The sequence below is a fragment of the Aythya marila genome (assembly GCF_965140915.1).
Source record: "Aythya marila genome assembly, chromosome: 4".
NCBI lineage: Eukaryota > Metazoa > Chordata > Aves > Anseriformes > Anatidae > Aythya > Aythya marila.
The window spans coordinates 5,970,472-5,987,809 of record NC_139045.1 but is presented as its reverse complement, the minus strand read 5'-3'; the positions used below and the strand labels follow the sequence as shown (position 1 = coordinate 5,987,809).

Below are 17,338 nucleotides of genomic sequence, written 5' to 3'. Positions count from 1 at the left end.
TTCATCACGTCAGCAACATTAACGTTTTGTTTCAGTCATTGTTCAAGTCAGACAATGCTCACCTTTGGTCTCAGTAACAAGCTGGATAAAGCTGTCTGTCTATATTATCATTTCCTTTCTTTCTACTTAACAGTTGGCTTTTTGTTTTTGTGGTGGTTGTTGTATTTTTTAAAGAACACCGTGGATACAGACTGGTCAGATTTAACCCTGCAGTAAAAAACATGGCAGATATTTTTAACATGAAAACACAAAGCTCAGTTCTATACAATTTATTAATCTTGTCCCACTGAATGAGGAATTATCAAAAGCCTTCAGGCATACACAATTCTAAAAATGGCAGTTTTCCATAAGGAAAGTCCTTCCTGTGTGATGAAACACACAACTTATCAAAACAGGATGCAGTACACAGAGCACATGTGCATCCTTACTTCAATTGTTACAGCATTAGCCCTGCCTAGTTGAATTACTCTTTGGAGTGCAGTTGTATTTGTTTTGGTGTTTTTTTCTCAAAGCAAATATGCTTTGTCCATAACTGTGTGAAGCAAGCAGAGACAACTGGTCACAGAAACGAATACAACTCAGGAAATCGTGCATGGTTGCATGTTAAAGAACACGGTAAACCGCTAAGCCTATTACATAAAGATTATTGTCTACTTGAAAAGGATTACAGTCAGGGTGGCCACACAAGCCCTGAGATACCATTTAACACAGTCTTTTATGCACCTGATGACTGGATTATTCCAAAACCTGGAGAGCAAGGTTGAAGACACCTTATCTCCCATCTCCTTCGATACTACGCTCCGTGAGTGGCTCAGAGCAATCCTGGAGGTCTGAGATTCAGAAACAAACAAGCAAGCAAACCCTCCTCTTCCCCTTGCTCCACCCTACACAAAGACAGACATAGAAAGAAAGGAAACATTAATTTATAATGCCAATGTTTATTTACATGAGAAAAGGTTTACACAATTTGAAAAGTTGTCTCAGCCAACAATTAATGCATTTGCCTGTCTTCAAAAACAGGATGACTTAAGATTTGGAGACGTGGCTTCAGAACGCTTCAATGATCACTTGGGGAAAAAGTACCAGGAATCAACTAAAACAAAAAATACACATTGAGATGACATTAATTCTGTACAACCAGCCAGTCACAAACTCTTCAACAAGCAACATGCTGCCCTTTCAACCATCTCCCCACCTAACAATACTTCTGAGTGAGCTCTCTCCCCAGCCTATGGAAAGCATGTCCTCACAGTAACTTTAAGAGTCTGCTGAAACAACTTTGCAACAAGTTTCAACGCTGACTGAACCATCCCTGGAAAAAAATCAAAGATTTGTTCAGTTGTTTGTCAAAGGTCTGAGATGCAATACTTCAGTAAATAAATGCTATTTATTGACAAGCCATATAAGGGCAAATGGAATGCAACTTGCTTTCCCATGACATGGACTACACAGATGTTACTTTGCAAACAATTTGGAACTCGACTCACAACTAAGTTTCTCTTAGTGTTTCCATAACTCCTTCCATCTCAAAAAGTGCATATGTCTTCTCTATAGTTCCTGCCAGTGGAGAAATCTCTTTTCTTTCTTTTTTTTTTTTTTTTTTTTAAAGTAGTTAACAAAAATGGAATTCTAGGATGCATTCTTATTTCTTGAGTGAAAACACATGTTCTATTAAAATGAAAACTGGTCATAAAAGAAAAAAGAATCTTGTCTTTAAAAATCACACTTGAGAGCTGTGGTTATGTCACTTGTAGGAAAAGGGGCTGATTACCTGATTAGCTGGCTAGTGTGAAAAGCAACAAAAGTAAGACAAAGCAACCTTTCTCCTTTAGAGAGAATAAATGTCACACATCTACCTTCCATGATCAAAGTGATGAAAGAAATATTTAGTCTTCTCATCTCTTTATGTGAACTACACTTTCACTTATCCTTAAAATCAACCTCCTCCCACAAGGTTGTTTGTGGGAGGAATTTCTGTCCATGTAATATTTAACAGAGGACAGGCATCACAGTGACAAACCACTATCACCATGCTTACGTGCATAAAAACACCCTTTTCAACAGTACGGTTTCTATGTTAATTTCTATAACAAATGATTAGAGGAATCAAATGGCATTTGGGGAAAAAAGAATATACCTTCTGGGGAAACAGGATCTCCATTCACAGGCACTGGTGCCTACAAAACAAACAAGAAACATCATCAGTGTTTTGTTTCACTGGTAGCACCCAAACCCAAAGGTATTTTACTGCTGAAGCTAAGAGGTACCAATAAAAACAGATCTTTCTGTTGCCCTCACAGGAGAACTTTCTACTTTACAAACTTCTTTTTTTTTTTTTTATAGGTACTGTACAAATGCATTTGTTGCTCATAACTGACAGAATAATAATGAGTGGCAGATTAACACCTTATGTAACATAAAGGGGGCATTCCTACCGCATTGTCTTTGAGGATAACAGGATTTTCTGTTTACATACTGAAGAGTAAAGAAAATGCCTTTCCAATTATGTTACTCTATGTTTCATTATAAGGTACACGTAAGAGAATACACACACAATTTACATTACATGCCTGCAAACATTTTAAATCAATAGTTATACTCTTTTACAACGACATTTTAACAGAGGAAGAGTCAGTTCTGTGGAGAGCAACAAACTGTTTTAAAACATAAGTCTGTCATTCTCACTCCAGGTCCATTTTAAAGCAGGACACACCACTACTCAGTAACAGTACTACACAGCACAGCCTGTCATATTACCTATAGGACAAGATTAAAGGCAGCTTTAACACCAGCTGGAGGCATGTTCCACACAACAAGGCTGTAGCTGCTCTTACAGTAACCATCCTCCACTGCCCATCCCTCAGCTCCTCACAAACAGGCAAATTCTCCAACTAACTGATGGAGAAGAAAGAGCATCTGGGCACCAGGAACACCACAACACTCACCCACACAAATGAAATGAAAAACCGGGAGGACATTGGCTTTTTCCATGACAGAAACCCACCCAAATTCGGCTCACCCAAGCACACAACCCCTGGACTAGACACTCGGGCGAGCCACGCAACATGGAGTGCCACAGCAGTGTGTGCAAAGCTTCCGGAGAACAAAGCTGCAAAGCCAACACACCTTCTCTGCTGAAAAGCAGAAATTCCTGCCTTGACTAAGAGCACAAGAAGGTGTTGGGGAGCACTTTGCAGGATTTTGGAGGACCCACAAGCTGGGCATGGTTTCGCATTCACACCACGCTGAGGTGAAGTCTCGCAGGCCTGGCTGCCCCCAAGCAGGCGCAGGGCCCACTCTGCCGAGCAGCAAGTCAAACCCTCTGAGGAGAAAAGGGAACCTACAGCGTTCTTTTTCTGCCTTTACCCAGGGCAACTGTGTGCACAGACGGGTTACAGGGCCTGGTGTGACAGGATGTGTCCGTATGACAAATTAACCCAGGATTTCCAGCAGACCACCCCACCTCTTCCCAGCAAAAACCAAAGCTTTATCTCAGGAGAACCAGCAGGAGCTTGCCACTTCTGGGAGAACTGCTCAGAAAGCTTGAGATAAGGACTCAGCACCTTCCCACCAAGAACAGCTCAAAGCTTCACCCGACTGAACCGGGAGCCTCTTCACGACAGAACGCTTCCATCTGGGACACTGCTGGAGGATCCCCCCCCGCCCCGTTCATCTGTTTCACAACTTGGCACTGAACAGAAAATTCTGCTTCTACTAAATCCCAAATGGAAAAGCCCTCAAAGGACAAAAAAAAAAAAAAAACGTAGGGAGAAAGGCAGTTAACAGACTTCCCTGCTTAGATCCGAATTATTCTAAACACACTAGTAAGCACACATGTTCAAATTCTGCTGGAGATTTTTTAAATTACCAGGAAAAGCCAAATATTTTCCCTTGCAAGACATTTTTCTGCATTTCATCAAGAGAGATCTCATCGAGCAAAGCTTTCCTAGTTCCTTTTCTTTCCAGTATTATAAGGGAAGAATTATGTGATAAGTCTGAGAAACAGCACGCTACTAACTATATATAGATTGTCTTGGAGATTTTCCAATTTAAAGAGTCCTCAGCGGCTTCTTCACAGAGCAAGGGAGCAAGCGGTTCTCGGGATTAATGTTAAACAAAGGTTTGGCTGTCCTGGTCAGTTTTACAGATGGCAACACTTAAAAGCCTGAAATAAACAGTCCATCTTAGCACTAACACATGCAGCTACAAAGCTCTGTTCCTCCTGGGTTTAGTTTTCAACACGTACTAACAGCGAAGCTGAGAAAAGATGAAACAATTTTCAGATGCAAGGGAACACCAGAAATTTTCATCACCTAAAGTGTTACTACTCGATGGGTTTGTAGTTACAGGGGGCTGGTATAATTCTGGCTGGCTCAAACGTTCTGAATGTGTTCCCACATGCACGGATCATCTTCTGATCTCTCTGGGATTGACTAGACACAGCAACTTCAGCAGCCGCAGAATTATTCCTAGTTTGCCACCAATGCAGATGACAGCACACATGCCCCCTGTCTGCAAACTGAGTCAGTGGAGTGGAAATTCCCCAAAGCCAAACCATTCTAGTCCCACACCTGTAAAAATAATGAAAGGTCAAATAACAGCAAAATAAACCCTATTGGTTTGAACAGGGCTACCTCGGAAACTGCCCCATCAAAAATATCTGATATTCTGCATAGAGCACTGATCCTTCCCACGGTAAGCACTTGGTACGGATTTGTTTTCTATTTGGTTCTGAGTTCGAGTTCCCTTGCTCACCATAAAAAGTGGTTTACAACAATACTTTCTGCTTTTTGTTGTTGTTTTAAAATTCAATATACCTGATTTGGGGCAATTATTACCCACGCAAAAAATGTCGTAATAGCGTGACCCAGGAAACAGAAGTGTAGGGAACCTGCCCTCGCTGCACAAGTAACTCAGAAATTTTGCAGTAGGCAAAATATCTTTCTCACTGTAATTGCATACAAAATCTCTACCTCTGCTTTCATCTAGAAGTTAATAAATGGACTCAAATTAGAAGGAAAATGTATCTGCTTTTAGTTTCAAAACAAAACAAAACAACAACAAACAAAAAACCCACAACCAAAAAAAAAAACCCAGACACAGGCAGCTTTCATTTAAAATTACCACAGCCATTAAAATTCTGCAGCCAACGCTCACGTACTTTCACTTGTGTTTGAAAGACATGAGTGCCTGACAACCAAAGTGGGCAGAGTAGTGTACCAGACAAAAGGGTATCTGCTTAAAATGTGCAAGTCAACTTCCCCGCTTGTACTTAGAGCTTGACTGTCCACCATTCATGTTTCAAGAGCATTTTACTTTTCTTAGTTACCAGAGATTGGAAGCTGCGTGTAGTAACACCAGTATTTAAACCAGCATTGCAGCTTTTTTCCCTGTCTGAGAAGTACCAAGAGAAAGTAGCCTAAAAAGAAAAAAAAATACTTAGAAGAAACTGAAATGGAATGATGGCAAGGAGTATGTGGTGACTTCAAAAACCAGTATCACTTCAAGAAAAACAATGCTGAGGCACAAAAAGGCAGGAAGTGATAACATTTGATAAAAAGCCAAGCGTTCAAAATAAATAAGACATTAAAGTTTGATGCAGAGTACTTATTTTATAAACTGGTTTTACTATCCCCATCCTCCCAAAAAGGAAAAAGATTTATTTTTAATTAAGAGACAGAATAATGGATACTGCTAATTTGAACAGATAATTATTTACCTACATGCCTCAAAAGTACAAACAGCACAGAAATCAAACACAAATATTCCTTTGAAAGTTTGTCACCATCCAAACTAAAAGTACATTTGCACTTGAAATTTCAGCTGCATTTCAAACACGCATGAAACATTGTGGTAAATTTTGATATAAGAGGCAAGTATTTGCTTACAGCTGTGACAGACATGTCTAGAAACAGGTTTCAATTCCAAAATCAATTTTTCTTTCATTGAAAGCTTACAGTCCCATTATTCAACATGGGTCCAAACACATTTACAATTACAAGTGCATAAATGTACTTTTAAAGAAATGCTGAAAGCAAGTGAGCTGAGCAGAAGTTAGGTCTGACACTTCTTTATGACTCAAACTGACTTTTCTGCAGCTGATTTTTTTTTTTTGCAGTCTTATTTGTGGCAGAATCCCACTTGAGACAACATCCTTACTAGAAGTTTTTTGTTGGAACGTTACCTGCACAGAAAGATGCCGTCTCCTTTAATATCTGAACTTCCCCTATCAGTGTGATTACCAAGGCAAAATACTGACCATGTACAGCCCTCATCAGTTAGCTACCCAGGCAGATAAGCACATGTGCACAGTATTTGCCATGCTGACAGGGTCATGAGCACAGACAGAATCACAGCATATGTTAAAAAGGAAAAGAAAAATAGAAGAAAAGTAGTACTTGGGGGTACTTCTCTCCATGTAATTTCTGGTAACTTTGTTTAAATTCCATCATCCAAAACAGCAAATTTTAAAGTGGAAGAAATTCTTCCCCATAACATTTGCACATGAAAGCATCAGATCTGCAGGACATTTTTCTCGCCTGAACAGAAAACCTGCATGTTTTAATTTTATGTTAATTTGCAAAATATGACAGGCATTCTTTAAGAAGCATTCAAAAAAAGCACCCCCCCTCTTTTACAGCAATGCATTTAATTATGCAAGTAGACAAACAAAGGATCCCTTTAGTGATTAGGGACTACAGTCAGCTAGTCAATGAGTTCTAACACTGGGTGGTAACTCATGGCAACAGGGGAGACAGAGAAGACAGCAGGCTAGATACAAATAGCAGTCCATCTTGCTATTCAGGATCAGAAGAAACAGTGCTGCAGAGAAAAAAAAACACACCAGAACGGTAATGAACCTGCCAGAAAATACAATTGGACCACTGCAATAGAAGGTTTATATTATAATGCTTACACTTCCCTCACAACCTTTGTGCTTTTCCTTTTACTTTATAGCTTACATTTTTACTTAATTAAAGAGCATTTCAGTTGTGGAGCTCTGAGTCTTCTTTCCTTTTTATCACTTTTGAAAAAGGGTGGAAAAAATCTAAGTATTATCCTTACCGACTGCACGATTGATCGGGCATCCTCCTCACTGCAACAAAACGGGCTGCCACTCACCAGAACATTCGTGCTGAAAAATAAAATTAAAAAACATTTTATCCATCAGTGGAAAGCAGCAGCACACAATTAGTACCTATGGAAAAAAAAAAACACCTTCACATACAGAGCTCAGATATGGATCCCTGTCATGAAACAAGGAAGTAAAAGACGCAAAGTAACAAGTAATGCTGGAAGGGAATGAGTGTTTGGAGTGCTGTTCTTTGTTTCTTTGGGTTTGGGGTGGATTTTAGGCTATAAATTCTGTGCTAATGTAAGCAGTACTCACAGTTACTTCTGGCAGCTCACTTGGGTACAGTTCAGAGGACCACAGTTAATAAACTAAATCCCCTCAAAAAGTCAACAGCAAAATTAACATTTGTAGGAGTTGAACACCACCTAGATGGCTAGCAGGAATGGTATGAATATCCCCTTGTCTCTTGTGCTTTAAAGGATGGTTAGATTCTACAGCAAGCCACCCTCGTGTTACAGTAACCCGCCTGCAGCATTTAGCAAGAAAAATAAACAAACAAGCTAAAAAAAACACAGAGGGAACTCCAGGACTAAACACTTCACAGGTAAGTTTCCCTACAGACTATGGGTATGCATCCTTTCACACCAAAAGTGAGTTTGGTCATGAGCTTTTAGGGTTCTACACAATAAATGGCATGAAGTTTAGTTTCTCAAAGCAAGTTTTTAATTATTTTTAAATTGCATCAACATAAAGCTCCAAGTACCCCTGAAACAATCAGGACCCAAGTTTGAGTACTATCCTGCAGTGTTCTTGCAGTGCTGCAGCAGAACTACCAACCTCTGCAACTGTTCAGGTGTTCCAACACTTGCAAGTCACATTTTTCCAGCACAGTAGAAGAGGAAAGTGACTATCTGAACACAGCCTTCCCCACAGCCTTCGCCCTCTGGTTTAGCCGATGGTAATCCACATCCCTTGGAAAGCATCACGCAGACACCTGCACACTCTTCAGGGCCTCTGGTGCCAGAAATGCTGATGCAAGCCCCTCCAGAGAGCTTCATGAAGCCCACTTTCACGTAGATGAGGCCAAAAGCTCGTAATGAACACCGATGTGGCATTCCCGAAAACAATTAAATCACAGTGACAAGGTTTGCACGGGATTCTGAGATACCCCCCAAATAGTACCAAACAAACTGGGAAGTTTAAGTAATCTGTGTCACTTTTATATAACCAATATATTTTCTGAACTGCTTACCAGTATATCATCATCATACAAGGTATAATTACTCAGTGACACTCAATTATTAATTAATTATCAATTAAACACATGGGTATTCCTGTTACCTCAAAGTAAAACCAAAGCAGCTCATGCACAGCTGCCACGTGTTGAATACCAACAGTCTAGCACAACACAAAGAGGAAAGATGTGCCTGGATACTTACCATTTAATGGTGCCTCCATCAGCTTTTTTATGAAGCAAAGCTTTCCAGTATTCATGAGTGGATTTAATAATTTCAACAGCAAAATCCTAGTTTACATCAAGGAAAAAAAATATGATTTAAAAGGTTATTAAACAGAAAAAAAAGACATACCTAGTTTATTAACACATGCTGTTTCATGTGTTACTTTAAGGTGCCTCCTTCGAGGCCTCATTAAATTTCTGGAAAATCTAACACCATTTTTTTTTTTTTTATGAAAAGAAACAAACTTCACTATCTGTCAAATACACTGGCAACACATTCAGGACTTTTCCTCAGTGTGCAGCCAGAAAACAGGAAGCCTGCATGAAAAAATGAAGCCTGCACTCGACGCTAAACAGACACCTACAGCTGTAGAAAACTGTACCACGTCTGAAATGGGACAAAGTGTGAGCTGTGCTCTTCTGTTACATGTGCACATCAGGGTCAGAGTTAAGGTTTCCCCTCTAGTGGCAAGATCTGCATTTACTTCATTAATTGCCCAATCATATACTTAAGCATTTGCAACAACATAACATGTCAGCTGCTTAATAGCTTTTGCTTCCTTAAAAACAAAAGTAATGGGGGGACAACAACAAAAAAGCTTTAAAAAATAAAAATAAAAAAGAGCCCTCAGTGTCCAGATGATGATATCTAGACTGGCTTGCAAAAAGCTGCCAGCAGAACACTCACATTTCCTAACAAGGAGTGACTTGGCAAAGCGCCCCTGGAACATTGTGAACTTCACCAGAGCTGCTGGAGCACAGCCACAGCCGCCTCACCACATCCTGGGTCTCCAGAAACACTTGGGAATTATTCAAGTGCTCCCAACCAGCTATGTCAGGGCATTTAGTGCCTCGAGCCTGAATGGGATATACCCTGTTAAAGCTGTCACTACAGCAGAATTACAGAGCAGGAAAATTTGAAAGAGTAGTTCCTGGGAGAACAAGGGAGAGATCAGGTTAGCCATCCTTAGAGCTTTGTGTTTGATTGATTTAAAAGACAGCTTTAGTGCAGAGGGGAGTCGGGGCATCTCTTTAACCAGACAAAACATGCAAAGTTGTCTGTGCTGGTTAGAAGGCATTTTACAACTTTGATAGCACGCTGCAAGCTGAACTAGCTGACACATGAACATCAGTCATTAGGAACCTGTGATTCTTCGCCAAAAAAAAAAAAAAAAAAAGCCTACAGTGTACAATACATGATTTGCAAAGCATTTTGACACAGATCACACACAATTTCCTCTGGAAAAATCCTGACATTTTCCTCAGCAAGGTCTATCCCCAGGCCCACTTTCGAACACTGGCCATTTTTCCTGTAGGATGTTTAAAAAGCCATTCATTTTTTCTAAAAAAAAAAAAGGTTAAAATATGTTTTAGCCTTCAAGCCAAAAGCAGCTCAAGTGGTCTTAAACAGAATTACCAGGAAAAACTATACCTTGAACAAATACCAAATATGAAAAGATCTGCAGCCTATTGTCTACCTTGAACTGCATAGCCTTGAAAAACGTCCAGAGAATTTATCAATCAAGACTCAAAAAAAGTATCTGAAAAGACTGTCTGTTGATTCCTCTGACAGGAAGAATGAAAATGCTGTGACAAGCACTACAAACCTACAGATGCACATGGAAGTCCTGTCAGGACTGGGGCTGCATGTTTGTCTGTTTTTTTACTGACTTGAATACCGTATGTATTTTCCCTGGTAAAGTGCAAGACAGTACACGTTATTTATTCCTATCCCAACACATTGTATTAAAAGATGCTTCATTTAAAAATTCTTTTTGTTCAAGGTTCTCCTCCTTTCCAGATCCAAGAACCCTACAATGTATCAAAGAGGCCATAGGACAGAAAGACGCGTCTTTAATTTTGAATTATCTTCACCTTGCCTTTAAATTCTCCATCGAAAGCAAACCCATTTTCTGGTTTACCATCAGGAACTTTATATAACCGGAACCACTCGATCGTAGCCTCAAGGTAACCCGGCTTGTGCTTCCTGACATCATCAATATCTGCAGGTTTGAAAAAACAAAACAACAACAAAAAGGTCATTTTTACTCTCAGTTTCTGTGACATTAATTTTTCAAAGTCTCATAAAGGATTTGCAAGCAATTTGGTTTCACTGAGTACTTTCAAAGTCATTGGGGAACTCCACTTTATTACATTAACTGCCCATAGCTGATATTTTATGATTTTACCACCGCACTAACCAGGTAAACCAGTTGCCTCCTGCTCTTCATTAATTAAAACCCAAAGGGACAATGAATAAAAGGGCCATAGTTATGGCAGGAAAAGGAAGAAAGTTCCATATTTATAGACTTTCATCTCAATAGCTACCTCTTGCAATACTTAAGATTATTTCATAAGATTTTTTTTTCCCCAGCTACTGTAGGGTCTACAGGCATTTTTTGATAATGGAAGAACAGCAGAGAAAAACAATTTCAACACACGGGTTTTAAACCAGTATCTCAAAACTAAATACAGGCTCGACTTCTCAAAGTTGTATTAAAGGCATACCTCTGCTCTTTAATTCCAAATTCAGCCCATTAGATACACGGAAGTTAAGTGCCAAGAGCGTTAAGCACTAAGTTTGCTGATAACCCCGTGATATCTGCATCCGTGCACAGTGATAAGCGAGCTCTGCCTTTGCCTCCACAGTCCTCCTGTGCAAAGATGGAAGAGGAGACCAAGAGGAACTCAGGCCATGTCGGGGGCACCCCTGGGGGTGCAAGATTAAAAGCTTGTGGTAACACTGCTCAAGGGCTGTATTTTTTGAGGCAAAGGTTCACTCTGTGATCTCAAACATCTCCTGCTGCTGCACATATTCCATGTTACTTGGTCGTCCTGTGAGGAGGCTACCACCACTCCCAGCACCTGCAGTAAGGTGGTCCTCGACTGTCTGAGTATCAGCCCCCTGGCAAATGAATCCTCTGGCACTGGGCTTTTCCATGTAACCATGAGTGCAATCTTACCTGATTCTGCTACAATAAAGCATTTTGCCCTGTCTAGAAGCCAAGTACTTTCTGCAGCTGGTGTAACCCTTCTCTCTGCGTTTATTTCCCTCTAACAGTCATTTCTGACAGAAATGGGAGCTTTTTATTGCTGTGCTTTGTATGCGGTCCTCCGTTTATTTTATAACCTCACTCTGCTCAGGCCACCTTCTACAGTGCTCTTCTCCTTCTCTAGTGTTCTGCAAGTTACTTGCTCATTTCTCCCTTCCTGTTTTCTTAGCATCTCACCATCTCTTGCCACACTGCTTGCCTGTTTCATGCTATTCTCCAGTAGACAAGCCTTGCTCACTGACAGCTCCTGGTTGCCAGCGTGACTGCTGATGGATGGTCTTCTGTCTACCCAGCTCCCTTCACTGCTAGAGGTTTTCCAAAGGCGCTCAGTCCATGGGATTAACACCCAGCTGTGCCCTTTCCATCTTCATGTGCCTAAATGCCTCCTTAAAATCTAGTCTGAGCCCAAACAAGGATATTCAAGTATTTCTAGAGACCAGCACAAGACTTTTTACCTTCCCTTACACACCGCTCAACTCTGTAGAGGCTGCTGAGGGAGATGACTTGTGGACTGAACTGTGAGACCAAACATCCACAAGAAGACAGGCTGAGCACACTCACACATCTTGTAGATGCCACTCCCGAATTCCACTGGATCATACATTACCCACAGAATAAAGCAGAAAACCTTGAAGAACCCTACGTAAATTTTTGCTTCTGCACACACTTAATAGAGCTACGTGTTTATGGACTCGGAGTAAAACACAGTTTGAACTTGGCTGCTGGCCATCTGCCTGTAGAAGATTAGGGAGTTGCACTGGCAGAATCCCAGAAGAAAAAAAAAAAAGCAAGGGCACATAAGGCTGTGCTGGAGGCAGGTCTTTTAGCTGGAATGCAGATTTAAGAGTACAAGAAGCCTTTCACAGAGGTCGGTAGAGGAGACCAACAAAGAAGGAATGACTTCGAAAAGGGTGGTCTTGGTTGGAGCCAGGCTGCTTCTTTTGGACCCTAATAAAACTACAGCTCCAATTCCCATCAGTTGCAGGGCTCCAGTGCATCATCCAGTTCTCTCCAAGCAAGGGAACTGCCCTCCTCCCATCGAGCCCTCGTGATCTCCTTCTCTTGTGAGGTTTGAACTCACGATTTCAAGTACTTGCTGAAGAGACAGTATCTCCTCAAGTCTGCAAAGCAAAGCAGGCTGCCGCAGCAATTTCCTTGACTCCCAGTGGTGGATGAACTCCAGGTTTCTGTCTCCGGTCACTGCTTAAATTCAAGCATACTTTCTCAGACTGCTGCTCTTTTTTTCTGGTTCCTGTTCCAATAAACCTCTCACCTAACTGTGCTTCTCCATTCCTTTGGCTTGGCTATTTGCCTCCCATTCCCATAAAAAATTGTTCATCAAAAGTGCTTGACTGTCTTCTAAGTGACATTTGAGCCCCTCCCCATCTGGCATTCCTTATTTACAGGCTTTGTTTATCATTGTTAAAAGGACCCAACTAACAGAATAAGGCTTCAGGACAGGCTTTCATTACCTCCTTCAGACAGGGACAATCACCTCCAGGGTCAGAATGATCTCTGATTTCACGTTCTTACTACTGAAAATATAGGTCTGATTCAGTTTACCTAAGTCAGGAATAGTGCTGTAGCATTATATGGCCCCTGAAATACTGACTGCTATATATTCTGAGGGCTTAAGAAGAAGGACAGTGGTTGCTTATGTTTCCCTGGCTCCTTGCAAGCTGTTCTCCTTCACCCGCCATGCTTCACTTCGCTTTTCCTTATTATGATGGCCAGCTACAGGACACCAAATGAAGCTTAAGCTGCTGACAAAACAAAAAAAAAAGAAACTGCATTATAATGGGAGCTGGTGGGCAAGCAGCAGGAAAAAGCACAACCAAAAAAAAAAAAAAAAAAAATCAATCCTGTTGCTGTGGAGTCAGCACACAGCACAAAATACACGGAAAACAGCAGCTCTGCCATCACTCAACAGCTAGCTCTTCAGTTTATTAAAAGGCACCATAGAAAAGCTTAGAAGACAGCTTGAAAGACACTTTCTTTGAAAGCCAAAAAGCATCTTAGGGGCATCAAGTGGAAGAAGAGAAAAATATCTGAAGATAACAGAACAAGCAAAGAAAGGTAGAAGAAAATATAATGATAAGCAGTATAGTAATATACCGCACTCCTACCTATAGAAGCAGTTGTGCATTATGAGGAGGAAGAAACAAGTCGGAGTTAGATGTCCTCTCCACAGCACACACTGACCCTGACTGCTCGCCCTTCCTCAGAGCTTGTGCTCCCACTGATGCAAAGGAGGCTAAGCGTGCACGGAAGCAGCAAGCCCGTAGCTAGTGTAGTACGGTTTCATCTCTGCAGGCAAGCCCTCAGAGTGGCAGAGACCAGCAAGGTCAGGCTCCTGCAGGTCCATTTTCAACGTGTGTCTGCTAGCTCTGCGTGGCAATTCCTTTCTATTGCCTACATACAACCATAGATCCCATTTTTCCGGGCACCAAAGTTAAGCAACAAGGGTTAAAAAGAATTGGCTAATCACTTGAAGGGTTGCAGTTGAGGCTCAATAAGGAAAATCTCAAGAGGCTGGCACGAACAACTGCTGCTAGCTCTCTGTCAAGGGAGCGAGCCAATGCAAACGCGGCTCCCAATTCTATCAGGCTTTACAAAAGGGAGCGACAAAAGCATTTGTACAAAACTACCATTTTTAGTACAACAGATGCTGCTTCTTGCAAGCAAAGCTAAAACAACATGCTTGCAGCAAGCTTTCTAAACAAGGTCTGTGGGAAGGGAGGACATATGTTTTTAATAACATCTTATAAACATTTACAGGAAGCAGCAGCTACATTCCATATAAAGGCATTTGGTGTATTTTGTGCAGCGTGGTGTGAGGGAGTAGGAGGGGAGCCCCAGCACAGATAATTAATTCCTTTATATTTAATGCTTACACAAATCCACAACAAAGGTTTTCAGGGCCTCTGCTGCTGCTCTGCATATAAATACACTAATATGCAAGGCTATATAACAATATATGGGACAAAGAGTGCAAGAGACTTCTTCCCCCATTGAGGGTTTGATCACGTAAACTCAAAAAGCCAATCTGGAGTTGGACACTGGCAAAGAAGCACAGTTAACTATAGCAGAGCTGGCAGAAATCGCCAACTGCTGCTGAACATATTCAGGGTTCTTCCCAGTGAGCAGCAGTGGAAAATGGTTGCTAAAATCCCAGGCAGGTAAATCACCTCGGAAATGCCATCCAGCATTCGGGATTTGTCTGATTCACCTCAGGCAGGTAAAACGACCTTTTGAGAGTCAGACCTTCCAGTCTCCAGTCTTTCTGCTTCAACTGTGGGTCACCTGCAAAACCTCTTGTCTGACACGAAGATGCTGCGCTCATTTAGACCAAATTACAGCACCAAAATATTGCTCGCCCTTCCTGAGCCCAATCTTGCGAAGCGCATCAGATATGTATGCGAATTTCAATGCCTTAAATTCAATCCAAATTATGAGATAAGCAGACAGGCAGCCTTTCCAGTCCAAGAATCTGTTTTTTCTCTTGGCCAGTATGCTACATTAAAAAAAAAAAAAAAAAAAACAGGCCTATTACACTGCCAAGATTTAGTGTTTCAGTGTGCTGGGAGCTTTTAGGCCCTCTCCCAGACCCTGGTCTGAAGTTACTTTGCTGGCCATCTGGCTAGCAACTGCCTGAGCAGAAAGACAGCGCAGTGGTTTTCAGGCAGATACAAAGGCAGATCTTATTGAAACAGATAAATCTGAACATGTCCAGGTATCGGTCTAAAAGGAGGTTTCTCATCCAGACACCTGCACCTCATGCACAGCTTGTATCTGGAGATCGTCCCTGCACCCAGCCACATTAAGTGCTCTAACAAAAAGCAGGTTACCTTCCAAAAGTCAGCCCAAAGACACCAAGTCTCTGCTATTCCCACCGACGACACCGTTCCCACTCGAGGAGGTGCTGAGCACTGCCTATCATTCCTCCGGGTTGTCACTATAAACCAGAGTTTTTCATTGCTCTGCGTGAAAGAGGGAGTTCTAGGCAGGGTTTCCAATTTAAAACAGTATTTATCAATAAATGCCTGCAGGACACAGTGCAGCGGAGTGCGATGAATAAACAATGAGGGCTGCTCAGAAGTTGGGACCGCTCAGTTTTAAGTTCTGTGAAGGCTCAGAAAAATCAATTGCACTTACGAGAACGATCACAATCCCAGAAGGAGAATATACAGAGTACCTGGGGTGTGCTTAAAGCAGCAAGAGGAGTTAACACACTGCGCGGGCTCAGGATGGGGTTTGCAAGTAATCACCACTCTGCTGCCTCGGAATTATCTTTTCCAAATGTTCACTGGGGGCTGTGCACATACTGAGCTGAAAGCAAATGTGAGGATTCTCAGTCTGATTCAAAATGTTTAGCAAATGATATAAAAACGAGTGGACAGACAGTAGGCGACACTTAGCCTCATCTTTCCCTAGGAGGCCACTACCGTAACATAGCAGCACATCAATTATTGACGGAGATAGCGGTTTCTTCCGTCGCTGCTGTCTGTCCCTTCTTGCTGAAATAATTAACATCTTTGGGAAGGGGGGAAAAACAAGTATAAAGGGACATATTGTACTGCCTACTTCAACAGATTTGTTTGTTTTCAGAGCGAAGAAGGACTGCTGTTAAACACTAAGCAGATGAGGGAGGCTTTTTTTTTTTTTTTTTTTTTTTTAACAACTCCAACCCTTCAGGGAAATCGTTTTAAACTGGATAAATATTTCTCCCATGTTCTGAAGCTCGTGAGGGCAGCTCTTTTCTTCAGGTTTTGCGTCTATTCTTTGATAAGAAAGGATGCACACAACAACCACAGGAAAGGGTTTCATTAAAAATAATAATAATAGCGAGACTCTTACTCCCTTCCCAAACAAACCAAAGCTGTATCATAGCTAACACATCAGTCGTTACCTTAAGAAAAAAAAAAAAGAAAAAGCATACACAAACCAGGGCTTTCAAATGAAGTTACTTAACCCAGTGATAGAAACTGTCTCAGTTTTACCTCTACTTACTTGACTCCTTTTCCTTTTAAATTCTCTAATCCAGTTTTCTGATAAAACTCTCACAAATTATTAAGGAAAAATAGGTTAAGAGTAAGCAGAACACCACGCAGAAATAGGATGCTAACTGCTTATCTTTAAACCACTAATGCTTATACCACATTATGGAGATTTAAATTGAAACTAACATTAACAGCAAACTATTACTATTTCCTTAAGCTGAACTTACTAATTTCTGCCAAATTAAAGAATCATAAATTTTATATTTTAAACATGCATCAACCCAAGAGTTTCTTTTTCCTCACTGCTTCTTCTCCCCTTCCCTCCCTACAACTCAAGCATTCCTCGTGCCAAAGCCACCTGCAAGAAAACTGCATGAAGGGCCAGCCCAGTGATATGCTTTATGTTCAGAAACCAGGAAAAAGTTCCACTGGTTGAGAAACATAATTCCTCAAAAAACTACAGGATACCCCTCCTGCTAGGGAAAGGCCGTTCTGTGCCTTGGAGACACCTGCCAACAAAGAACAGGCTCTGACCATACACACCTAATGCTATATATGAGATTTTTGGTCTCATAACAATCATTAACTCTCAGACAAAGCTCACTTCATTATCGTGATTCCCAGTATGACTGTATTTGAGAAAGTGAACCTCTGTTTATCCAGAAAAGAGTTGCATTTTACCTGTGCTGTAAAAACCTAACTCCCTCCAGGTTTACCATAATTGTATCTTTTTCTGAAAAAAAAAAAAAAA

At 41.1% G+C, this 17,338-nt stretch overlaps 1 protein-coding gene across 1 annotated transcript in view; it reads right to left on the bottom strand.

The window, feature by feature from the left end:
• Positions 1 to 922: 922 nt before the first annotated feature.
• Positions 923 to 17,338, bottom strand: part of PPA2 (inorganic pyrophosphatase 2) — a 34,946-nt gene continuing 18,530 nt past the window's right edge. The window contains exons 8-12 of the mRNA XM_082760088.1: positions 10,410 to 10,537; positions 8,515 to 8,600; positions 7,066 to 7,135; positions 2,138 to 2,177; positions 923 to 1,093 (exon numbers count right to left, since the gene is read on the bottom strand). Coding sequence (XP_082616214.1) covers positions 1,065 to 1,093; positions 2,138 to 2,177; positions 7,066 to 7,135; positions 8,515 to 8,600; positions 10,410 to 10,537 — 353 coding nt within the window. The 3' untranslated portion in view covers positions 923 to 1,064. The remainder of the gene's footprint in view (positions 1,094 to 2,137; positions 2,178 to 7,065; positions 7,136 to 8,514; positions 8,601 to 10,409; positions 10,538 to 17,338) is intronic.